This window comes from Leptodactylus fuscus, chromosome 1, assembly GCF_031893055.1.
Source record: "Leptodactylus fuscus isolate aLepFus1 chromosome 1, aLepFus1.hap2, whole genome shotgun sequence".
NCBI lineage: Eukaryota > Metazoa > Chordata > Amphibia > Anura > Leptodactylidae > Leptodactylus > Leptodactylus fuscus.
In genome coordinates, this window is record NC_134265.1 from 294,958,863 (window position 1) to 294,986,449 (window position 27,587).

A 27,587-nucleotide genomic window follows, 5' to 3' on the forward strand; every position below is an offset into this window, starting at 1 on the left:
GACCATTCTTGACCAGTAAATGCTGCTCAGCCAACCAATAGCTGGGGCCGTCTCGGTCACTATTTTGGCTAGTGATTGACTGAGAGGCATTTCCAGTGGATTGGGAGGGAGTAGAGAGCAGCAAGGGGCCAGAATGGGAGAAGCAGAATACTTCTATAGACAAGTATTGTTGTTCGACCTGCCAACCCCTTTAGGACCACTCAATAGTTTAGACATGCAATGCCTGTCTTTGAGGCGGCTTTCAGAGACTTATGTATTGTTGACTAATCTAAGGATCGATCATCAATATATGATCAGTGGAAGTCTGGCAGATTAGCTTTTTCCCTGTGCGTATGAGGTCATGAACTATCCCAATGACAAGTCATCAATATGCAAGTCCTGGAAAACTCAATGGCATTTTTTTCCCCTACAGTCATTTAACTTCTCCCTAATACAAGGTTACTTCTCCTATACATGCACACAAAAAAACATGCTGGCAGCCGTCATCTGCTGTACTTGTATCTGAAGAAAGCATTCTAGCTCAGGAAACTGGAGCAGTGGTCCTATCTGAATAACAGGAAATAAGCCAGCACTGGAGTAACACATTGCACTAATGTTTAGTCTAGGTTATCAGTGGGGCTACTGTGGAGACTAGCGCCACTATTGTAGTTTATAGTGACATCATAATACGGCAAGTCAGCGTTCTTACACATGCATGGCAGTATTAATGGAATTTTTTTTTAGAATTTCCTGAGAATTATATAGAGTCTGAACAAATATATGAAATTTGGCTATATATATATATATATATATATATATATATATATATATATATATATATCCTAAAGCACTAAATCCTAATATTCTATCACATATCACATCCTGCACATAGTATACTTCTGGCCAGTAATCCTTTTTGAGTACATTGGCTACAACTTTCCTACCGTCAGAACTGAGCAATATTGTGGTACAATACTGTGTAGTAAGCTACAAGCTAACATTATCACAATACAGTAGATTGTCTTACCTAAGTTTACACTACCTATGTATTAGTCAAGGTAAAGATGCGGCAAATTTATCAAAGTCGCTCATGCCAGGTGGTAAATTTGGTGCAATGTTAGTTTTAACTTTACACCACCTATTATTTGGCTTACTTTACATATATAAATAATAATCTAGTGTGTCTCCAATAGACACTTGGCTGCTCCCTGCTGCTATCATTCTTATATAATCTGTGAAGGAAACACTTTTTAATACAAAGTTACTCTAAGGCTAAGGCCCCACGTTGCGGACATGCAGCTTTTTTTTGTTGCAGATTATGTTGTAGTTTTTTGACCCAAAGCCAGGAATGGATTGAGCAGAAGATAGAAGAACTTCCTATATATTTCCCATTCCTTTAGAAGCCATTCTTGGCTTTGGCTCAAAAAACCACAACAAAATCTGCAACAAAATAAGCTGCGTTACCGCAACATGGGGCTTCAGCCTAAAAAGCATAAAAAGGTGTGTGGCAGAGAACCCTGTTGTCAGATTCCTTAGAGCTAATGGGAACTCTATCCCAGACTTAACCCAGTCCATAAGTTATTCCCCTTCTATTTTACACTGTTTGCATGTACTGGTCTTTGTGCTATTCCATCTTTTTATTGTAACACACATCATTGTAGCACACATCTTTTTTAAGTATATTAAATTTAATAAGATTGTCCTTTGGCTATAATTCGCTTACTTCCGAAGAGTGTATATCGCTAGCAGTGTTACCCTGTTGTGCTAGATGTGCATAGTTTGGGCATACTGGTGTCTCGTTGTACCATAAGTGGCATGTAGTGGCAGCTTTGAGTAAATGCAAGCGTGTAAAAGGGCGATTCATTCCTGTGTATATAATGTGGAAGTGGAGTATACCTCTTATACGATTGCATCTGGGTCAAATAAGTGTGCGGTGAGTAAGGTGAAAGATCCCTTATTAAACTCGGACATTTTTATTTATTTTATTTTTTTACATAAAAAAAAAACCTAGGAAAAAAAAGTCTAAGAAAAAGGTATGGCTGTACAAAGTATAGGACGTTCTGCCAGTGGATTACGCCATAAATGTATAACTTCTGGTTACTCCGTCAAGAGCCAACATGACTGATCACCGATTTGGCATCAGACTGTCATTGAAAGTTTTAAAGCAATAAACTGCCAAACGGCTGAAGCTGCTGAATGCCCGGAAGCTGAGTTTTACAAAGAGGGAGTTGGAAAGGTTGATAATAGTCAGTATTTCATGTTACCTGAATGTTCTTAAGCAAGCTGATTTATCCCGAGACAGGAGGCAGAAGGATTGTAATTACATGTAATGAGCGGCTGCTTTCATATCAGAATCAGCTACAGAGCTATCTAATGATCACTATTGTATGAATGGCTTTGAAGGGACTCACTTTCAGGCATAAAAGAGTCATAATATTAAAGGCTCTATTAAAATGCTGAAATTGAATTAAAAAGTTGCTTACGGGTATATTCACATGTGGCAGATTTGTTACAGAAAGGTCTTTGACTGTCCTATTCATCTTAATAGGACTTGCTGAAATCCATGCACATGCTGCAGATACAAATTAGTTTAGTTGTATGGTCAGAGATTTTTGCTGCATGTGAATACACATTTTACAACATTTTAGAGCATTTTATGATGTGGGCTCTGAAAAATGACAAAAGTTGTGTGGTTTCTATCCAGGATTTTTTTTTAAATTTGGACACCGACACTGGAGCAATGAAGTTATTAACATCCCATGAACTCATAGAAGCAACTATGGGCTACTGCTGTCCTGTAATATTAATCCAGCACACTAAGGGTACATCTACACATACTAGATTAAAAAAAAAAAAAAAAAAAATTAGAGATGAGCGAGTACTGTTCGGATCAGCTGATCCGAACAGCACGCTCCATAGAAATGAATGGATGCACCTGGTACTTCCGCTTTGACGTCAGCCGGCTGCTTAACCCCCCGCGTGCCGGCTACGTCCATTCATTTCTATGCGAGCGTGCTGTTTGGATCGGCTGATCCGAACAGTACTCGCTCATCTCTAATAATAATCCATTGCAGATTTTGCCACAAATTCCAGGTTATCTTGCACCAAAATCTGCTGCTTTTACATGAGGATTTAATGAAGTATTTGCAGTAGATTTTACTCTCCGCATTGTAAATTATGCAATTCAATGTGAAAATTTGGAGAAAGAAATGACATACTGTGAATTTCACAATGTAAAGCAAGTGTTTATTTATGCTTGACAATTTTCTCCCATGTGGATGAGATTTGTTAACATGCTGTCTTCTTTACTGCTACTATAGTGAACTGCATATTTCCTCCCAGAAAATTGTACAGAAAAAAGGCATTTTTGTTATGTGTCGACATACCCTAAGTCTGCATAAACACGAACGTGTGCATATGTAGGGTCCATGAGACCAGGGATGCTGTAATCATGAGGCTAATGGTGCACTTGCACCAATTTTAATTTTAAATTTTATTATTATTTTTGTGTGATAGGAGAGGGATATTAAACTGTGGGGACAACTGCAGCGGGATTTTAACCCTTGCCTGGGTGGCATTTTAGTTGAAGACGACGTGTTACATACGTCCTTTCTACTAAAGCTAATTTCTAATTTGGTTAGGGCTATGAAGATGATCTTGGATTCATTTTAAAAAATGAGAATTTCATCTTTAAAATGAATCCGATATCATCTTCATACTGTCAATGTCATCTAACCGATCCTGAGATATGGGGCTCTTGCCTCAGGCAGGATCTTAGAGCTGCGTGAAGGAGGAAGGAGTGGGGAAGAAGGAGCTGCAGACTGCAGAGAGAATGATAAATCATCATTGTCTCTGCATAACCTGTAGGTGATGGGTTGGAGGTAGTGAGGACTTCGGTCTATGATATCCCCTCTACTATTAACCAGAGAGCATACTGTACTTTTGCTCTCTGTCACATAGAGGGATAATGTAATACTGCATTGAGCTCACAGGGGAAGTCTTATATAATACCCCTCCGAACATAACCAGATAATTTTAGGCGCTGTGACCTTTTTACCATAATCGGGGTTGCAGCACCAAAAGAGTTGCACCAAACACTTACACAATACATAGTCAACAATATAGTTTACATTTTTTCACTCTGCCTGTCCTGTTCATACCTACTCTTTATAGAGTAAAATGCACCAACCACCTCACTAGCGATATCAGTTACACGCTAAACTAATAGCAATAACGATTATTACTAGAGATGAATGTTCTCTGCTCAAAAAAATAAAGGGAACACTCAAATAACACATCCTAGATCTGAATGAATGAATGAATGAAGTATTCTCATTGAATACTTTGTTCTGTACAAAGTTGAATGCGATAACAAAATCACACAAAAATCATCAATGGAAATAAAATTTATTAACCAATGGAGGCCTGGATTTGGAGTCACCCCCAAAATTAAAGTGGAAAACCACACTACAGGCTGATCCAACTTTGATGTAATGTCCTTAAAACATGTCAAAATGAGGATCAGTAGTGTGTGTGGCCTCCATGTGCCTGTTTCTCAGGCTTTGTATGTATCCGCTATTTTAGCTGTCTGCCTGCCCATTGTTCTTGTTCTCTGATAGACCAGAACAACAGACTGCCTAGTGCAGATGTGAACGTAGCCTAAGACTCAACAGATAAACAAGAGCAGAAGACAACTGGATTGTGTAAGGACAAAGGCAAGAACAGTACCAAGATACCTGCATCTGGAACCCAGGCAAACCTCTACTGTAAGAGTACTTTCACATTTAATTTCTGCGTCAAACAATGAATTGGTTTTGATAATTGAACCATAAATCCATAATATCTTTACAGTTTACATATGTGCCATCATTTATATTTACCATTCTCCTCTTTTAGTAGGTGCCCATTGGAGTGATACCAGTGGAAATGAGGATAAGGATGACCTTCAATATTGCAGTGAATCACCACGCTGTTTCCTTCTTTCACAATTATGTGATCTACCCTAGAGGTGATGACAGGTAAGGACTCCAGTACGGCTTCAGAGCCATTGGAAGTGTGATTACTAGTCTTTTCTGAGTTTATTGCTGTAGTCAGTGAAATCAGGAGGAAAATAAGTAATGTTGGGCACCAGGAAAAGTTGGAGAGACTCATCGTTTCCTTAAATGAATGTTTGAGGGAACTTTTGGGGCACAAGCGTTGATGCCCCATCAGGACGTCAAACCTGAAAAGAAAAAGAAATTATACATATTATCATGAATAATAATAATAATAATAATAATAATAATAATAATATCCTAGTAATTATCCTTGTGGCATTTCATTGTCAAAGGGGTATTCTCATCTCAGTATTTATAGCTATATCTATAGGGTATTCCAAAGATGCCTGAAAGATGCAGGTCCCACTTCTAGGACTGAAATCTAACTCAAGAACAGAGATCTGTCTATGCCTGGAAGTGAATGGAGAGGGATGGCTATTTTTCTAACTCCAATACAAGTCAGTGGAGAGGCATACATGTGCAGACCTTCAGCATTCACTTATGGATACATACTGGGTCCATTTCTTGAGCTTGGTGCTGGAATATGGCTGTGCAGGATGCAGGCAGGCCTCATTGCAGTATATGATAGAAATTCTAATAGAGCCCCCACTCACACACCTACCAGTTATATGTGTATTTGAAAAGCTGGTATCCACCCCCTCATGTATTGTAGGTGTCTGAGCAGGTGTTCTATTAGCATTTTGTACTTGGGCAAAGTGTCCGATATGTATACATAATCTGGTAGTTTTAAGGTTTGCACATGCCACCAAAAATAGGTTTAATACATTGTATAAATCCTGTATAACAAGTGATAAATCATGGCATTTAAAACAACCCCCCCAACCCCAAAAAACCCCAACAACCACAAACCTCTAATATTTCATGCTTTGTTACTCTATAAAGGAAGGCATCTCGATATTTATACAATAGCTGCAGGTCTCATATTAGCGTTATGGCCCCTTCAAACAGTAGACTGTCAGGTATATCAAGAGTCAGGCCCCCTCCAATCTGACAGTGACAGTGGATATTCACACATTCCAATAGAAAGCTGTTCTTGTGCTAGATTGTAGCTCCTTCTGTTGCAGAGATATTGGTGCGGTTAGTTTTGGTTACCAATATCCCTGTACTTTCAGGGGATGATCTTTACAGGCTAGCATCACTGTTGGTTGAGAACGTCTACCTGACACGACACCTTTCTTGGACTGTGAAGTAGGCATACTCCCCCACAGTCATGTAAAGTCTGCACCACTAACAGTACAGTGATATTGGTAGCCAAAACTAACCACAACATCTCTACAATGGGGGAATATACTGTACATAAGAGAACGTCTGCTGAATTCAGCACAAGAACAGCTCTCTAGTGGTACATAACATGCCTTCTGTGAGAGGACTTTAATCAGTTATAATTTTTACAAATTTATACTATCCTTTATTTCTAATTTCCTCCATTTGAAACACCCTTAGTCAAGGTTCACATTTGGGTCTGCTGTGGGACCGCAACGACAGAGAGCCCGTCCGCTAAAAACAGCGGTTATCCACAGACATCTATGGACCCCATACACCAGCAATTCCCAACCTCATGCCGCAACAATCTGGTGGGAAATGGCCACATAACTCTTCATTGGCATCCTTAGGATGCTGATATAGATGAATAGAACAGTGCAGCAGGACTTTATCTTCCTGCTCTTTTATTCAGGAATCAGCTAATGATTCGTTCTGAAGACCTACTACAGAGGAGGAGAATCACAGAGCTGCGGGGACCAAGGATCTGAGAGGTGAATAGAGGTGGGGGCACTGGGGGTCATTATCACTTGTTTGGAGGCCACTGGGGGATATTATTACTTGTCTGGGGGTTACTGGAGAACATTACTACTTTCCTTGGAGCCATTGGGAAGCATTATGTGTCTGAGGGCCACTAGGGAGCATGTACTTTGTGGTTGGCCAATGGGGAGTATGGTTATGGTAAAAGGTGAATTTTTGTATGTGCTGTTTCAAAGTATAGCATGGTGCAAGCTTTGGAGGTTGCATTCACATGGTGCAGTTGTGATGCAGTTACAACTGCATCAAAACTGCAACATAAATAATGCATGCAGTTTTGATGTAGCTCCAGCTGTAATTTAAAAAAGTGCACTTAGTTAAAAAAAACAAACAAACAAACAAAAAAAAACCACCTCAAAAATTAGTTAGGAAACACTGCCAGACTATAATGGGGTCTGCTGGGTTTCTGACGTTTTTTATACTGAAACCAGCAGAGTATAGTCCTCTGTGCAGCACTTTCTCTGTGCGGATTTGCAGTGGAGTCTTCTACAGAATCTCTGATGCAGATGTGAACCTAGCCTCACATAGCTAGTCGTGCTTTCAGCCAAGAAGTAGATACAACTGTATCCAGTATAGGCAATGCTCTAAGGGTAAGTTCACACGGCAGAAACTTTTTCCGCCATGTGACTTTTCTGCCCGGCTAGCGTCCCAGCATCCCGCTCCCGATTAGGCCCGAATGAATGAGCCTATATCAAGAGTGAATCTCGAGTGGCGTCCGTGGAATCTGTGGGAGGATCGGTCATGCCTGACACACCAGGAATCCATTATTTTCAGTGACCACAGAGCACATAGACGAGGAAGACATTCATCTCAATAGGCTCTGATCATGGTCTAGACTAGATACATCTATATCCACTGTTTGGCTGATTGTAAGACTAGCTAAGTCCCACTTTGCAGCCTTTACATAAAATGTTCAGACAAATGTCTTAAAATGGTAAGGAATTGAAAACCTATTGGAACTTTGCGGAAGATTTTTATACAGTGAGTAATCTTTACTCATATAAAACTGGAAATTCCTTTTAACCAGATACCATGAACTTCAAACATTTGTGGAGTAAAAAAAATTGAGAATTCTACTATACCACCCAGATTGGTACTGTTTGGGGGTTAGCATATGTCTGCAACAGTGTCAATCTGGACATTGTAATGTAGGCAGTGCATATGGTCAGGCTTCCTATGGCAAGCCATCCAGCCGGTAGTCATGAACCAGATGTTTGTCTGCGGAGGAGTTTAATGCCAGGGTACTAGAGGCATCTTTAGTAATTCTAGCTAGTATCCAACTATACTTTACTAAATGCTATAATTTTAGTCTGTTTTATGCTACTACTACATGAAACAGCTAGCGAAAAATGGTTTCCAATATTAACTCTCTCTGTCAGTCTCTATATACACCAGTGAGCGACACAGACCAATATAAATGATGAATACTAACACTACGTTACAATGCTAAAACTATAACCAGACTCTTCACGAAAATGCAGTTCACATGAATCTTGCCCTGAAAAGCTTGTTACAGACGACATAAAACAGCCAATGAGAATTATTACCATTTACGAACGAAAAGAACATTTTACATCTAATCTGGAGCCAAGGAATACTGTGGAAAAGTTTTCAAAGGAAGCCAAGCCAAAAATACATAAAAATAAACATACTAGCGTGAAGATCTAAAATACCACTCCTACCATGGAAAAATAAAGAAAAGAAAAAAAGAACATAGCCTTGTCATGGAAGACGTGCTTCATGCTAACACAGAGTAAGAGCCACTTGTTTGCTTCTCAGCTTATAGGAAACCTTATACACCCATACAGCCGGAAAAGAGGACCTGTTTCTTTCAGTAAACACTTGCAATTTTCAGAAATTCATGGGTTTGTTCAAGAGTAGATACTGTTGGCGTTGCTGGAGTGCTGGCACTCAGCCCCCATTCAGGTGAATAGAAGCTGAACTACAATAGCGCACCATGAGCAATACACAGTGACAAAATGACAGGTATTGGACCCCGCCAATATCCACTGCTAAGGATTGGCCATCAATATCTACTTCTTTAACAATTCTGGAGCACTGCGCTGTCCTGCTGTTCGTCTTCCTGTATGTAAAATGTATAAACACAGATGACACATGGAAATACACTAGTATTTGTAGTGTCCTTTGTTTTCTATACCACAAAGCGGACAGTTGGTATAAAACCAGCCTTGACAACTGTTTTCACTGCACCTGACTATTTGTTTTTTTTTATTACCACCATCTTGTGTCTGGTAGAATCACATCATCTGGCTTTACAAGACTGTCCACAGGGGTGTTCTATAGGGGTGCAGAGGTAAAAATAGCTACCAGGCCCTGTAGTCTGAGGGGGCCCAAAGGCTATGTTGCAAAAGATGGATGGATTATAGATGGCAAAAGATAACACATTTTGCATTGGGACCCAGGAGCTTCAAGTTACACCTTGCAATAAGGCACCCAGCCGCTGCCACATCACTGGGTAATATAGGCTCACAGCCCTAAACCCCATAAGGGCATTCCCAGAGCCAAATTACTAAACCAAACTGGCAAGTAAAAAGTGCAATTCCATTGAAGCCATATTGAGAGATTCAATTATATTGGTCCTTGGAGATAGATTTATTTACAATTTTAAAATGCCAAGAAGCAGATTGGAACAAAGCAACAGGAAGTTGCCAAGTTGAGCAGCAGCATGTTAGTTCAGTGGATAATTCTGTAATTGGATAAAATGGCCAGTCTCCTTACCACCTGAGCTCTGGTTTCAGCAGACAGCGAGCAGATCACACTTGCCAATACCCTGGCATGCATAAGGGAAGCAGAGAGGAGAAAAGACTGTAACCAGGCAGCAGAAATGAGTAAATTGCATGGTGTGCTGTGTGCTTTATGCACGTACCAATTATGTACATATCCTCCCAGCAGACAATCCCTGTGCAGCAAACACACAATGGGGAGTGGGGCTTGCTGCAAGGAAACACTGACATCAAGTCACAAATTCATTCCACCGACATTATAAAGGGAACCTGACATCAGCCCGACCTAGAATCTATGTGTAGGATGGAATTTATAGGAGGCTTGAAAAAGAGAATGTATTAAATAGAGTATTATAGAACCAGACTATTCCTAAGAACCAGGTGACCAATGAACCTAGTAAGTTCAGACTGGGGCTCAACATTTTCTGTTACTTTCTCCATGGCAGTTTTTATTGTTTGGCTCCTAGTGTCAACCAATGGGCACTACTGTATTCAGCATAACCTTGATAACAGAAAGCTAGTGAATGAAACTTTGGACTTTGGTGCAAAAGTTGTCTCACAAGTCCCTAAACATTATGTGACTCCATTATGTTGGACCTGTACACAAAATGCAGTATACTTAGGCTGGTCTTACACGAACATAATTTAAGTCTGCAAATGGTCCGCAATTGCGGACACATTGTATTCAGTGCGGACTCTTACGTCACTGGCTATTTTATCTGTGGTGTGCCGTGCCCAAGGTCCGCAAAGGCCATGAATTCACGGCACTGCACGGACTCGCCCATAGAACTCTATGGGTGCGTGCGGCAGGACAAGGGCATCTGTGATGTCTGTGTTGCTGATCAGCAACTTGCGGACCATAAATCCAATATGGTCGTGTAAGACCAGCCTTAGAGTGAGATATCTTAGAGTGTATCTCCAGTACCACATGTCATTGTGTCTCTGCACCATTTACTTATAGCAGAGAGATAGAGGGCACGTAGGTCTAGGTTTTCAGTTGTGATTGGCCTTTCTATTCTAAGGTTACAAAGATGGCCATACACATTAAAAGAATGTTGGCTGGACCCATCTGTTTCGTTGGTATCAGCTGGCCATCCAATGTGTATCCTTTGTTCTCATGAAAGATAAGGCACTGCTAGTTAACTGCTACCCATTGAGAACGCATACATCCACTCTTGGCCAAGCATGTATTTTCCATATGTTCCAGATGGAAAATACAACAAGTACAATAAAATGGTACAATGTTATACAATGTAAAATGCAGTAGATGGTTTCTTTATCTGATCCACTGGTGTATAGCTCTGAATGGGCTTTAGTAGGGCGTACTAGGGCTATATGTAGGGCTAACAATTCAGAGAAACTGAGGGTTCGCCAGGGAGAGTTTGATACAACTATTATGGTGGTCCCATGTGGCATCCATATACCCTTATTAAGCTCCAGATATGGTAAAATCGTTCCATTTATTTTCCTTTATTGTTGTGAACACGAATGAGTCATTCCACTCCCATTATTGATGTGCAGTATATGATATCCACAAACCATTACATAATCTACAGGATGTATAGGCTATATACAGTATGTTAGCAGGTCTGTAATATACAATGTGGTAGCAGGTGTTGTGGATATCATTAAGTCTTTCTTGTTATAATGGTTTTACACTATGTGAATAGGTGGCGCTACCTGATTTTAATACATTTGAGATTAAATGTTACATTTTATTATAGTTTCTTGTTCATGCTGAGTGTAATATTTAATAAGCGAACATTCACATGAGAGATCAACTTTGGAGTTTTGAGGTTGTCTCCATTTCTGCTGTTTCTTGTTAATACTTAAACTCCAGATATAGAAATTGCTGCTTTAATTCAGAAGGTAAGATGAGTGATGGGATGCAAAATCTTTAATCCAGAATATGTAAAGAGCAAGCGGCACATTTCTTTTAGATGGGATTACCCAAAAAGCTAAACTTGAAGACTGCATATTAACCACAAGTGACTGCTTACTTTCCATGTCCTCGTGTCTTCTCATTTGTAAACACACTGGTCACACTGTCTTTGAAAACAAGAGTATTCCCACACTTAAGAGGCTCAGAGAAACCCCTCTTTGTTCCAAGTTACTGAGAGGGTATGAATGGACATCTTTGTCCTACACTGGACACAAGCCAATAGGATTTGTCCCACTCCAATGCATGAGTGATTCACCAACTATGTATAAATCACAGTATACTATACTATATTATACTATACTATACATGTTATACCTAGGAAAATAGACTAAATACATACGTTATTAGAGTCTTCTATACATAAAGTCACAATTCATTAATAACTGTGAATATCCTATCCTATACTGCATTGAGCATGTACAAGTTGAGTTAAATATGTTTGTATGAGACCTCTAATCTCTGCTACTTAACCCCTTGTACATCATCACCAATACTGACTGTAGTGTATATTGATGTGACAGGGCAAATCAATATCATTCCTTGGAGAAGGGCCCAGTTATAAAGACTCAGAATGCTTCAGCTTCCTTATGCATATATTGTACAGCTAATGTCCTTTGCAATGATGTATACTAATACAGGCCAGTGTATTATAAATGGGAAAAAAAAAATAAATTATAGTTGCGTATTGTTTTACTATGTTCACATATTTTGTAAAGGGAATGCCATTGGGAAAACAGTATCAAACTATCCACAGTGCATTGTAGGGGCATTATGCGGAATACCATTCTACCTTTAGTTAGTCCAATAGATGCCACATTGCCTTGAAATAGCAGTTTTAGTAATATGCAAATTGAGCTCAAGTACAATGGGGGGGAGGGGGTTCCATAAGGTGCCAGAACCTCCAAGGGCTCCGCTTATAAACCTGAGCTTTGGCACACTTCCATTGCACTTTGCATTCTTCTAAACTTGCTATTTCAAGAAAATGTGGCATCTATTAGATTATCTAAAGGCCATGCAATGCACTGTGGCTGGTCTGATATTCAGTTTCCTGGTGACAGACTCACTTATTGATATATATTTGTAATTTATTAAAATGGAAATGCTTGATCTTTAATACACTCTATAAATATGGATCTGGGTTTACATAAGCAGTTGAAACAATGAAACTGAAAAAAAAAGATGTGTCTGATAATAAGCATGTAAGGCATTTTATAAAAACAGGAGGAAAAAAAAAATCTGCTAGAAAACTAATTTTAGACTTTGACAGAGAGATAACCAGGGAGAGCAGACAGCTTATACAGCAAATGCACGAAACTAGTGAACTATTTTCACGCATTTTGCCTCCATTCAGGCGAGGCAAGCCCTGTCATTTGCCTGAGTGCTCACTTTTTCCCAGCAGACTGCAATGTTAAGCTCAGCAGATGCAATGCCCTTTTATGTCAGAAAGCTGGCACAAATCTAGCCACTCAATATAAGAAATAAACATGTCTGTTATCTGGTGAAAAACAAACGACAGACCACCACGAAGCTGGGGCTTGTGAAATAAAACATATAGCAAATGGACAGACACAAAATCTGAGTGGTCAAAGAAAGAAATCATACACACATATATATTATATTCTCTGAAAGCAGACACCACATACATTTACATAGTTACAATAGCATAGCTGGAGATACACAACACCTCTGAAAAACTCAAGTTCATACAGGTCACATATACCTATGTCTACATGCACTTACATTGAATGGCCCCTTTATTAGAGATGCCCATCTTGTAACACACTGGACCTCCTTTGACCTTCAAAACCAGACATTTGTCATAGCATGGACTAGTACATTTTACATGTGTCAGAGGACATATGGTGGACAAAGAAAGACCACAACTCCACCTCCACCAGGCTTGACTATTGACATTGGACAAAAACAACAGAAAGCTTTAGTCATCTGACCAGTCATTTCAATAGTGATCCAATGTTTGCTCCCACAGGAGTCTTGATTCTCCGTTTCCTTTAGGCAACTTGATTAAAGTTTTGAAAACCTTCTATTATTTTCATTCCATTTCACAAATAACTGCTACTTTGTGTTCGTCTAGCACTTAAAATCTCAGTAAAATACATTTAAGTTTGTTGTTGAAAGGTGGTATGAATAATTTTGCAAGCCACTGTACATCCACAAGATTCCCTTTTCTCTGGATGATTTTCCTCAGTCACACCATTCTTGGTATACATGCAACAATGTTGCACAAGAAACCACACAAGGCTGGCAATTCTGGAAATACAGGCCCTAGTTAATGTAGCACTGATGCCAATGCCTTGTTTGAAGTCTCTCAGATTGCTCAGTTAACTCCAAAAGATCCAGAAAAACTACTGTGGAGTCATATGAGTAATATATCCATACAGGGAAGTTCTATTGTGAAAGGGTAGTTGTCTCTAATAATGTGGTCATTAATGTATCTTCAATAGGAATGAATATGGCACCTAAAATATTGAGCCCGATATCATCTGAAAGTCAAGCTGTAATAGGTTGCTAGTAAAAAAAAAAAAAAAAAAAGTCAAGGTGTAGTCCTAATTATCTACCATGAGGTATCACGTAGGTCCTTGGCAGTGGAAAAGTTAAAAAGGGCCTCAATAAGACGACATGTAGACGTCATAAGGCTTCACGGACAAAGCCGCTTTTACAAGCTATGTGTCTTTTTTTTTTTTTTTTTTTTTTAAACGGACAGCATTTGGGTGATCTCAGAATGTTTTAGGGTTTTTTTTTTTTTTTTATTGTTCACATCCATTTTCACAAATCAAAGTTAGTGGAATAGGACATGCAGAATGGACGCACAGATCCGGAAGATATTCGGCTGGCAATAAGTCTGTATGGATCAGGCCTTATGCTTATGGACTTCTCCCCAGCGTGGCAACTTCTATCAGAAGTGGAAATAGGAACTTCCTTTGAGTAACCAAAATAAGAACAGATATCTTACTATTTTATTCTGGGTTCCCTTCCGGAAGGTTCTCCACTCTTACAGGTAGGTCTTTAGATGTTTCTATGACTATCTAATAATCCACCTATGAGGTTCAATGATGTCACATTATAGTTGTAAATTATTACATACAACATATTTCTTATTAACATTACTCTAACATATTTATATAGGCCTTCATTATCCTAGGAGTGGCATAGTGTAAAAACATTCTGGCAGTAAAATAGGCAACCTATGAAAACAAAGCAGCGTACACTTACTGGAGTTATGGGGACAACTATAAATCTAGTATAAACTTGAAACAGGTTGTTTTTTTTTTGTAATCTTACGGGAGAAACACGTAAAAAAAAAAAAATGTTAAATTAAAAAAACTAGACCAATCATTGAATCAAAACTTCATGCAGTGTTATTCAATGCCGTTTCACCTTTTCCCAACCAGACGGTCTGAATGGATCCTAGAGCCCCATGCACAAAAAACAGATTTTTTTTTGTAACATTCATATTTCAAACAATGGGAGTTATCACAGTTTTCCTGTTTTTTTCCACAGACAGTTAAAAACTGACACAGTCAGAAAATTGATTAGAAATAAATGACACACCAATGGAAAATGGGCATTAAAAACTTAGGTTTATCTGTTTTAATGTCCATTTTTTTGACTGTGCATGTAACCTAAGGGAGCCTGCACACGGAGTTACGCTCCGCTCATTCTGAACGTAAAAAACTGGTTCAGAATGAGCGCGTAAAAACCAGATCCCATTGATTTCAATGGGTGCCGGCATACGCGCGTTACCCATTGAAATCAATGAAAGGCTTTTTTTCCCCTATTGCTTTCAATGTGATACGCGATTTCAATGGGTAGCGCTTATATGCCGGCACCCATTCAAGTCAATGGGAGCTGGTTTTTACGTGCTCATTCTGAACGAGTTTTACGTTCAGAATGAGCAGAGCATAACTCCGTGTGCAGGCTCCCTTAGACCTTATTCCCATGACCATACCGCTAATCATGGACCAACTGGTGTCTATCTATAAGTCCACGGATGGAACTTCGTAGCTGTGATAACTTTGCATGCAGCAGTCTGTAGGTTTTTTCCTTTAATAAAAGATGTGCAGATATAACAGCGAGGCTGTGTATGTATACAATGAGTATATATGTAGCTCATCAACAAGTACACATTTCTATAGAGTATTCTGAGATCTAAGTTTAGAAGCAACTATCATATACAAGATTAGATTAGAAATGCAGTTCTAGACAGAACATCCAGTATGAAAAAGCCGAATAAACAGTTCTATAATATAGGAAGTGGATCTATCACAGATAGTCTTCAAACACAGCGGCCCGCCACCTGTCACTTTTATGGGGTATACAGATGGGCACTGATCTGCTGAGGGGTTCTAAGGCACTTTGGAAGTTGTCCTGTGTCACTCTTACCATAACATGACTGATTTTTTTTTTATGCTGAACATTTTTTGCATGCCTCTGGCGAAGATCCAAAATTGGCTTTAAAGTGCCTTGTATAAAAGGACAGAGGGAACCACAGTATTTACAGAACTTGTTTTTCCTTTTAAGACCAAGGACCCTCTCAAAACTTCCTTCACATGATAATTTTGGTTACCATACCAATATATGATAGAAACACATTCACTGAACAAGTTCAAAGTGGGCCTGGATGCCTTTCTTGAAGAGAAAATATAATGGGTTATGGTCTCTAGATTTTAAGGACACGTTGATCCAGGGTTTTATACTGACTGCCAGATTTGGAGTCGGGAAGGAATTTTTTCCCCTGAAATAGGGCAATTGGCATGAGCCTCATGGGGTTTTTTGCCTTCCCCTGGATCAACACTGTAGGGGATTGTAGGGTTATAGGTTGGACTTGATGGACTCATGTCTTTATCCAACCTCATCTACTATGTAACTATGTAATTGGTGCACAGATCCTGGAATATAACAGGGCTCTTTTTGTTATAGAGCTTTATGCTGCATTTTCCCTTGGACATCATACTGTCCATTGCACATGGAACTTACTATTGTTACATATTATATACTAGTTTTTACCCACGACTTCGTCTGCGGTGTTTGGAGAATTGGGTGAAGACAGACGTGTGAATTATCCAACATATTCTGCTGAAATTGGCTGTATTACCAGCACTGTAGTTCGAATACCAGAAGAACACGTATACCCCACACAGTGATATTCACTAACCCCCCCGATCCTGGTTTTCCATTCAACAGAAATTCAGCCATATCCAATATACAGTAATATAGATGGCTAGATAGGTATCATACATATATTCTGTTCATATATGTTCTGTCTATATGTTCACTTCAACACATCAAAAATCCATCCCTAGCTTTAGAGGAACCTTCTGCCACTTTAACTATTTCCACTTTGTTCGGCTAGGTTCAGGACAGGTTTGCATTGTGATGTGGCAATCCTTTAAGTCTGTGCATTTTGAGTGGGGATGAGATTGTAATAAGTCTTCATCACATAGACATCTTGGTCTCGGTGATTTTGAAACTGAACAAAAACACTGCATGAAAACTGCACCAATTATTTGTGACTGCTTCAGGTTCCTAGAATGTCTAATACATTTCCTTTAACGTAACCTAATATTAGATTTATAATGGAGGTGCGTAGGCTCTTTATTCTAGTCATCAAGCACAGGCTTAGCTCATAGATCCACCAATTACTTCTTACATGCTTAAAGGGGTTTTCCAGGAGTTACATACAGTACTGATGACCTATCCTTGGGATAGATAGAAATATGTAATCAGTGGGGGCCCAACACCGGGGACCCCATAGCACAGTTGGTTGAAGGGGCTGCTGCAGTTGGGTGAGCCCTGTGGTGCTTTCAATGAATACCAAGCACAGCACCATACATATGGTAGGTAGCTGCAAAGCTGATCCCCATTCACCTGAATGGGATTGGGCCTTTGCTGTACCATGTGACTGATAAATATGACATCATCTTCAAATAGCTGATTGGTGGGGTTCCCAGGTGTCAGACCTCTACCGATTACTCATCAATATGTATTTCCCAGAAAACCCTTCAAAAGTATTTATCTCATCAGGACAATCCCTTGTTATAAGGAAGCCAACCCATTGGTTAGCTGATCAGGCTAATATCGCTGAAAGAAATATATGGATATCCGTGATATATACATAGACGACCTGGGAGCTATTTTTTGTAGTAGCTGTGTGATGTGACACTTACAGGGGGAATAAGCAAGGATTTATGGCATTCATATTTTCATAGGCTTTGCTAAAAAAAATAAATAAAAAAAAAAGCATATTTGAAGGCAGCCAAGGAGGTTCTCTTCAGGATAGGCTCTCAATATCAGATCAGTGGGAGTCCTACTTCCCTTTATTGTTTCACAGGCACAGCTGTGTACTTTTAGTTTAGTGGCTGCATTGTACCATTCACTGAATACAGGATTATAGGTAGCATATCTCTTTTGTTTACGATTCAGGTTATAATTCTCATCCATTCGTTTCTCCTAGACATAAAAGTACAGTACATCAACATGTACTTTTATGGGCACCATTTTTAAATTAAGCCGTTCACATCTGCGGCGCAGTCTCTGTTGTTTCTCCTCTGCCAGTTTCAGTTTAAAAATAACAAACACCCCATAGACCCCATTACAATCCATGGGGTCCTCTGGGCTCCATGTATCACCACTGTTTAAGTGGTCCGCCTCTGTTATTCGGGACCTGGGATGGATCAGAACAACAGAGAGGAGACAGTAGTGTGTGAACCTAGCATTAGTTGTATTCCATATGTACTCTAGCCAGGAAGGAAAGCTTGAAGCAGTCAACGCACTTGTACCTGCTTGCTGGATTGCTTTACCAGATGCTATCCAGTCCATATCATGTCTGCACAAGTTTGCCGTCTGAAGATTCCCCAGGCATGTATCTTTTAGGAATGTGACTGGAGCTGTAACATGCTTTCTCACTGTGCTGTAGATATACAGTATTACACATGTAATCCAAACCTGCGGACATTCTGCAGAACTAAAGCCATTCATGTTATATGAACATCTGCTCAGAGTGTACAAATGACAACAACCTCCAATAACACTATCACCGCACCACCATCTGAACTGTCTCCCCCTCTGCTTCTGTCTCTACCCCCTTCCTCCATAGATTATAAGCCATCATGGGCAGGGCCCTCTACCCCACCGTGCCAGTCAGTCACTGTTAGTATTATATCTACCTGTATATTCTGTGTACTGTATGTAACCCCCAAATGTAAAGCACCATGGAATTAATGGTGCTATATAAATAAACAATAATAATAAATAATAATAATGACACACATTCTGTGTTCCACATGTTCTTCTTATTTATGCTTCAGTTCATTTCACCAGCAGACAGAGAACCTAAACGTAACTTCAAAGACATACAGAAGGGGAAAGCTATGCCGACAACACCAAGGACGCGGCGCTGTTCCAAAACATTTCCTTCTTGCCTGCGATCTCTGACTAGCAAAATGTACACCTGCATAGACTTGAGACTATTCTGAGGCACAGTGGAAAGATATTGCACAAAAAAAATGAGACAGCATGAACAAGCTTACAGCCACGTGCACAGCAGTCTACTATGGTGTTACTTGTTTACCATGTACATAGCGTCAGTATATCCCATAGCAAAGTACAGATATTGTCATAGTTCACGCTGGTCCCTGATTTGAGTCTGCAATGAACTTAACATCATATTTTTATAGTGTGGATTTAAAAAAAAAAAACAAAAAAAAAAAAACAAAAAAAACAAAGAAACCTTAAAAAAAAACAATGCAAATAAGGGGAGAACAAACAATCCTTTATCAAATTTAGACAGTACTAACCACTGAAGCACCATAGACGGACACATGACTGAGTAACTACCGTATTTTGGTACTTCAGCTTTCTCCCCCTGCTCTATAACACCATCCTATATGTACTGTATGTCAAATGTTAGTGTACTTCTGTAAAATGCTTAAGGAGGACCCTTCACCAAGTAGGATGTGCTAAATAATATATACAATTTGATTCTTGCCGTTCCCCCGATGAATTTGGTGTTTTTATTTTTAAAATCCGTCCACCCATTCAAAAGATATGGTTACATGTAAACTAGCTCTGATTCTCCAAGTGGGCGGTAACCTTATATTTTTCTCTCCAAAAAATCCTTCCCACATGTAGATTCAGATATAGTTTACATATAATCTTCCAGGGGCCATAACTTTTGAATTGGTGGACAGATTTTAAAAAGAAAAACACCAAATTGTCCAAGGGAATGGCGAGAATCGTGTTATTTAGCATTTCCTACTTGATGACAGGTTCCTTTTACGGCATGTTCGTCTGGAGTAAATTTAACTCACAATTTGGAACATATTCCATACCAAAGGAAATGTAAAATGCTCTCTCTACTGTCGGCAATAGAAAATCTACGTTGCTGATCATTCAGACGCAGAATTTTACGCTGCCGATTTAAAATCCAAGTTACTGACAGGCTAGAAACAATGGCGGGTAATGACATGGAGATTAGTGGCATGGCAAACTGCAAATCTGTGGCAGAAATTTGCAGGTCAGTCTCGGATTTCTGCTCTGGATTACGTGTCGGATATTTGCATACGACAAAGTTATGTGAACATGCCTATGGGAGATGAAATGATCAAATTCTTATCTTTCTATTTCCTTTTCCTGTAGATATCGCCATAATAAACCTGTCTGTATCTTCTCTCCCTAGAACTAGTACACCAGCCATATGTTCTAGTACCATAAGTTGTATCACCGTATGCATGAAGGTGACACAATCTAAAGATTCCCTGAACTCTGATAGTGTTTCTGTGGTATGCATTTGCTTTATGTATAGACAAAGTACTGAAGGCTAGATTAGATAGCCAGATCTCGTCCCCTGGTTATACAAGCCGAAGCAAAGAGAATCTGTATTGTGATCAATCCTCCCCCATTCGCCTGCATTATTGGCAGCACATCCCAGTCTGCAAAGAGCGCTGTGCTGCAGATACTCTGCATTGTTTATTCTGCAGAAAAGATCAGTCAACCAGCGAGTGTTTGCATGGAAAGCATAGATGGCACATGGATGGTATCTGTTCTGTTTTCTCATGGGCCTATAAATGCACAATACAAACTCAGTAATGGTGGCTACATGGAGAGCACCATTTGTTCACATCACAAATGCACATGACTGCCTATACAGATCTCTATAAAACCAGAGCCCCTTTTCATAAATGAATATCCCTTTAAAGAGGTTCTGTCGCCAGTTTAAAACATTAAACCAACAATACAGACAGGTCAGGCTCATGTGAATGTAACACTTTTTTTTTTCCATGAAAATGTGTTCCTCCATTGCCAAGGTATTCATCTGTTTCGTAACCTGTAAGTAAGCAGTCTGGAGCACTGAGGGCGACTCCATTGCTCCAAACTATTGTGCTCTAAGGCTGAGTTTACACGGGGTATTTTACAGCCTCAAAATCCTGACCAAAAACATGGCTCCCATGGAAATCAATAGGAGCTGGTCAGTTCCTTTTTCTGGGAACGGTTTGTTTTGGCTCCCGAAAAAAAGAACAGACATGCTCATTCTTCAGGCGGAGTCGCTTGCAAGTCCGCCTGAAGACACTCCCTCCTCCAGACTAGGCCCATTCATTTGGGCCTAATCCGGTGCGGAGTGCACGACTGGATGCTGGTGCACTGCACCGGCATCCAGTCGCAGCTACCCGTATTTTGGACAGAAACCAGAGGCGACCTCCGTTTCAAGTTCTGGAACAAAAAACCCTGTGTGAACCCGGTCTAATACAAGAACAAGGAGCTATACTGAAATCTCGCTAAGACCTGAGGAGCCTAGTAGTTTGGAGTAGAGATGAGCGAAGACTGTTCGAATCAGCCGATCCGAACAGCACGCACCCATAGAAATGAATGGAAGCACCTGTGATGCCGGCCGGCCGCCGGCAAAGTCAGCGTCACAGGTGCTTCCATTCATTTCTATGGGTGCGTGCTGTTCGGATCGGCTGATCCGAACAGTCTTCGCTCATCTCTAGTTTGGAGCAATGGAGGCGCCGTTTGTGCTCCAGATTGCTCATTTGCATATTCTGAAATAAATTAATATTCCTGCAATGGAAGCCCAAATTTCCATAGGGGAAAGGAGCATAACATTCAGGCGAGCCCGACCTAACTGTGTTTCTGGTATAGTATGCCTCACCCTAGTGACAGACTCCTTTTAAGTTCCTACAATGAAAAATCTTCATTGTATCTTCACAGAATGGCAAGTATTTAGTTAGAAAAACATTAACACTTCCTGGGGGAAAAACCAAAACATCAGATTAGTGAAGAAGGTGGTGTTGCAAGTCCTATCATGTCAGCTAATCTTTAGCAGGCAAACAAGATCATCCATTACATACAAAGAAGCATGTGAACTACAGTATGTAACAAAGGTAAAAATAATTGTAAGAAAACCCTGTACTCTCCTATCTAACGCATTAGTGAAATGCGGTAAACAAAAAAAAAAGTGGAAAAAAACAAAAGTAGCAGAAAAGACAATCCAACAAACACTTGCTTTTGTTCACTGCTTTCTGCAGTTTATCATTCTTGCCTTCTGCCATATAAAGCCAAGGCGCCATATTGCAGAAATTCTGCTGCGTTGTCTTTGAGCCAAAGCCTGTAGAAGCCACTCCTGGCTCGCTCAAAAAAAAAAGAAAAAAAAAAAATGCAACAAAAATCTACAACCAAAAAACCCTGCTTTTTGGCAAAGTGGGGCTTTAGCCTAAATTTATTGAGAAATCGCAACATGTCAATTATACCTATGGAAATGTTGGCGGTTTTCCTACAGATGTATTTGAAGCAGAAAGTTCAGAAGAAACCTCTGCAAACTTTCTGTGAAAAGCGATGTGGAAAAAAACATGATGTGTGGCTGCCACTACCTGCAGCCTTAGCCTAAAACTCGTTTTCTTTAGTCTCACTTATCCTAGCGAGTTACAACCAGCACTGTCCATAATATGAAATATTAAACTGCTGTGACATATATGAAGAAAGATAGTCTCTCTGGCAGAAAGCAGCAATTCAATGAATTCATTTTTCCAAATTTTTTCTTTAACTGAACTAGCTAAGTGATAACCCAGTGGTGTTACTTCACAAGGTAATGCCTCCTTGGCGCATGTCTCAACCACTCCACTGCCCTTCTCCAACAATGGGAGATTACTTAAAGGGGGCGCAGGAGTGGCCGACACCGATGCGTCAGGACACCACACTTTGGCTAACGGATTGTCCCATTTAGCCAATTTGACACAATTTTTCATTAAAGAGAAAAACTGAGAAATAACATCAATATTAAGGACAGATGAAACAAGGATGTTCTCACCCGATCCTGAAGGCTGGTTCACTTCAGACTTGTTCAACGCTGCGTCTCCTCTGCAGACTGCTGCAAATGCTCTGCGCGTACTTCCTTGCGTGCTGTCTGGATGTCCTTATCTTCCAACACATGACCTCTCTTCTCTGTTCTCTTCAAAGATACTGCAGGACAGGGACATTGATGAACACCCCCTGCTGACACACCAGGAGCCTCTCCAGATTCCACTGCTGTCACTGCCGCCCGCCCGGGCCACCGCTCAGACAGGGCTGCCTCCCCCGCTCTGCTGTGTGAAGCAGCTGCTGCTGCTGCTGCTGGTCTCCTGCTGCCGGAACACCTGCTACGCTTCGTAGAGGAAGAAGGGGGTGTGTAAGCTCTCCGGCTCTTCCTGGTTCTCTTGCCGGCTGATGGACACGCCTCCGCTCTCCCCCTCCCTTCAGGGTAGAGTCTAAATCCTAGTGGGCTAAAGGACCTGCTCCCTCTGGCCACTTGGATTTAGCTTGTTCTACATAGAGCCGGCTACATCCTAGTGAGCTAAGGGACCAGGTCCTTCTATCCACCTGCTCTATATAAGGATGCTATATCTTAGTGAGCAGAGGGACCAGGTCCTTTAGCCCACTAGGATTTAGACTGTTCTATATAAGAAAGCTAAATTCTATTTCGCTAAAGGACCTGTAATATGTACAGAAATCTAATTTTTTTATTTAAATATAAAGATGTTTTATTTTCATTTATTTATATTCTTGGATAGCGCCAAAGTATTCCAACACATTTTTCAGGTTCTTGGTCCATTTTATTGATGCATTATCTGATCAATTTAAATTCCATGGGGCTTCAATCAGCAGTTTGGAGCTGCAGTGACGTTCACGGAAATCGTTTCCAATTTATTGGCCCTATGATGCATGACTTGATCGCAACTCGATCCCCCTAGATAGAGCTAGTTTTGAGTAGAAGGACCAGGTCACTTAGCCCACTAGGATTTAGCCAGCTCTATATAAGGATGCTAAATCCTAGTGGGCTAAAGGACCAGGTCCCTCAGCCCCCTAGAGATACACAGTTTTGAACAGAAGGACCAGGTCTCTCAGCCCACTAGGATTTAGCCGGCTCTATATAAGGATGGTAAATCTTAGTGGGCTAAAGGACCAGGTCCCTCAGTCCCCTGGAGATACACAGTTTTGAAAAGAAGGACCAGGTCCCTCAGCCCACTAAAATTTAGCCTGTTCTATATAAGGATGCTAAATCCTAGTGGGCTAAAGGACCAGGTCCCTCAGTCCCCTGGAGATACACAGTTTTGAAAAGAAGGACCAGGTCCCTTAGCCCACTAGGATTTAGCCGGCTCTATATAAGGATGCTAAATCCTAGTGGGCTAAAGGACCAGGTCCCTCAGCCCCATAGAAATACACAGTTTTGAACAGAAGGACCAGGTCCCTCAGCCCCCTAGAGATACACAGTTTTGAAAAGAAGGACCAAGTCCCTTAGCCCACTAGAATTTAGCTTGTTCTATATAAGGATGGTAAATCTTAGTGGGCTAAAGGACCAGGTCCCTCAGTCCCCTAGATATAGCTAGTTTTGACAAGAAGGACCAGGTCTCTCAGCCCACTAGGATTTAGCCGGCTCTATATAAGGATGCTAAATCCTAGTGGGCTAAAGGACCAGGTCCCTCAGCCCCCTAGAGATACACAGTTTTGAACAGAAGGACCAGGTCCCTCAGCCCACTAGGATTTAGCCGGCTCTATATAAGGATGCTAAATCCTAGCGGGCTAAAGGACTAGGTCCCTCAGCCCCCTAGATATAGCTAGTTTTGATAAGAAGGACCAGGTCCCTTAGCCCACTAGGATTTAGCCGGCTCTATATAAGGATGCTAAATCCTAGTGGGCTAAAGGACCAGGTACCTCAGCCCCCTAGATATAGTTAGTTTTGAGTAGAAGGACCAGGTCCCTTAGCCCACTAGGATTTATCTGGACTCCATAAGAAGTTCATCCTCTTCTTCCGCCGGAACACCAATGGAGAGGACGTCCGCAGTCGCCGCATCCTCCGCTGCAGACTCTGCTGGTGCCGGCATAACACTAAGGCAGCGCCTCAGCCATCCCTCGCCGCCGGCACTCTCCGCCTTCCATAGAAGTTGCTGAAGTAAGTCTTCCATCTTCTTGCTTGATTGAAGATCGTGACGAACTGCACCAGAAACAGCTGATTGGCGCTTATTTATGTTCCCATTTCGCGCCACAAATATCTAACAGCCAATCAGCTGTTTCCATCTTCTCACAGCTGTTACTATGTACTTCTAGGAATCTTCCTACCACAGACCAACTTCCAATCAGCTGTTCCTACGTCATATCGCTGTTGTAAAATTGCTCGGATTCTTCCCCATATGATGACCTGAACTTGACCCCCTTAAACCTTTGCGGTAAGCAAGTTCAGGCGAGAAATAACACTGAATGTTTAAAAATTACTAAAAGAACCTGAGGAGACATAAATTAGTATTAATAAAAGCATATTAACTTTGTGGTACTATGGCGCCATGAGACCCCCAAGCAACGCTGCTCTGGGGGCAGGGGTGAACCATGGCTTTCTGCCGCCTGAGGCAGACGTCAGAAAGCCACGTCAGAAAGCCACCCCAACCCCCCCGGAGGAAGGGGTGGCGTGGAGGGGGCGGGGCTGAGCGGAAGGGGGCAGGGAGGGGCTGAGCGGAAGGGGGTGGGGAAGGGCCGAGTGGAAGGGGGTGGGGAAGGGCCGAGTGGAAGGGGGTGGGGAGGGGGCGGGGAGGGGCCGAGCGTCTTTAGCAGGCAGACAGCAGGCAGGGAGAGGACCTGCTCTCTGCCTGAGCGTGAGGGGCGGCCGCTGGAGCAGTGCTGCTCCGGCGGCCTCCCCAATCCACCGCTCAGTGATGGTGACCCTAAGCCAGTCCAGGACAGCTTGTCCTGGACTGGCTTAGGTCAGCAAAAATGCCGCCCTCCCCGTGGCCCTGGCATAGCGCCGCCTGAAGCGGTTGCTTCAGGTCGCCTCATGGGAGGTGCGGCGCTATCTGGGGGTCCTTTGTAGGGTGGGCACACAGGTCATCCTCATCACACAAAGTCTGGCTAAACGTCTTTGATCTCCTTTCCTTGGATGTCTGGCAGTCTGTGCATCACAAATATATTACACTGGAGTGAGAGGATTTATGGTACAACCCTTTCTTGACAATAATAGCAGTTTGTTAGCAGTATATATTGAAGAAGGGAATCTGTGGCACAATAGGAGAAGTATTACTATGTGGCGATTACAAGCAGAGGATGAGAATGATGGGAAGCTTGTCTGTACATGGTGTCTGAGCCCAGATTGAGTAGGAAATGCTGCTAAAATGTGCAGATATGATGCATACTATCACTGTGAGGAAGGGTCCTGATTTGGGCTTTGCAACAAGGGCCGGTGAACCCTTAGTTATCCCCCTGTGGACTGTCATCAGCCAAAAAGTCACAAGTACACAGAATATTTTTATGCACAAGTATAAGAATAAAACGTGATAAATAATAAAGCACACAATCTCCAATGGCATTCGGATAAGGAGAAAAACAACAAGGTAGGCAGTGTGGTACATGGCGGAGATTGCAATATATCAGAGTACAACTGTCATGAGACTGGACATCTATAGGAACCTCATAAGGCACCTATAGATAGTGCTCTCCTCCCCAAGAGTCACCTGCCCGTCCTTGTCATTTCACTCCGCAGAACATAACATAAAACATTTTAATCCTTTATGGAATGTCTCCTGACAATAGTACTTTATGCTGCCTATAAAGTTAATGCACCACAAAAACACAGCGCCAATGTGCGCCATATTTATAAATACTTGCTCCCAGTTTTCAGACCCGGGGATAACCTTACACTAGATGGAGTGTAACACAGTCCAGAAACCTGACAGTAAGAAACTTTCTTGATGATCACACTTCATTTTTTAATGCAGGTACAGTCCATACCAGTGGGTAACCTTGATAACCCCGCCCATGTGGCAAAGAGGCGGAGCAGTAACTTGGCCAGGGCAGTTTTCTTCTGGGCTAGCTGTATATTTTGCAGGCAGGTGCTGGTGTGCACTGACTGATCCGCAGTACAGCTGCCATGCATGTGCTCAGGCACACAGCACGGAGAGATAAGAGCAGTGCTATCAGCCTGAGGACCGATAACAACACCTCGAGATGATAACCACAGCCATACATGTCACAACTACAGATAAGGACTGATAAGTGCAGCTAGAAGTGCAGCACCGGTCACCCGAACCAGACCCGGGGCATCAGAACTCCACCCACATAGTTCTGTCCAAGTACAGGCTCCCCAGACAGCAGCTCACCCCTCACCTGTATGCCGGGCTCCGCTCTCAGCTCCGGGTCCCGGCTCAATGCTGCGCTCCTCTCAGGACACTGCGCCGCCTCCACAGCTGCTGACACTAAGCTCTGCCCATAAGACTCAGCAGACACGCCCATCACCTCCATACCACGCCTGTAGTCCACAAGCTAAACGCCCACCATTACATTGTAAGACACACGGGCCATCTGACCAATCAGCATCTAACTTTTAGCACGCCCACACGGCACTTCACCTATCACAACGAGAAATATTGAATTTGAATGGGTTTGCAAAGTGTCTGCCCGTGAGCGTCTTCTGCCTTTCCGCAGTGAAACAGTTTTTTTTTTAACTGGACACAAAGTCGGACATGCAGGACCTTGTGTCCAGTTAAAAAAAAATGATTTTGCTGCGGAGACTAGAAGGCGCTCACCGGCGGACACTGA

The 27,587-nt window shown here is 41.5% G+C and overlaps 1 protein-coding gene across 2 annotated transcripts in view; it reads right to left on the bottom strand.

The window, feature by feature from the left end:
- MFAP3L (microfibril associated protein 3 like) overlaps positions 1-27,232 on the bottom strand; it is a 31,587-nt gene extending 4,355 nt beyond the window's left edge. Inside the window, exons 1-2 of one of the 2 annotated variants that reach the window (XM_075258308.1) lie at positions 27,156-27,232; positions 4,860-5,200 (exon numbers count right to left, since the gene is read on the bottom strand). In XM_075258308.1, the coding sequence (XP_075114409.1) occupies positions 4,860-5,187 (328 nt within the window). In that variant the 5' untranslated portion in view covers positions 5,188-5,200; positions 27,156-27,232. Of the gene's footprint in view, positions 1-4,859; positions 5,201-22,839; positions 23,162-27,155 lie in introns of those variants that run through there. The other variant, XM_075258301.1, reaches the window with a different exon arrangement.
- Between the last annotated feature and the right edge of the window lie 355 nt (positions 27,233-27,587).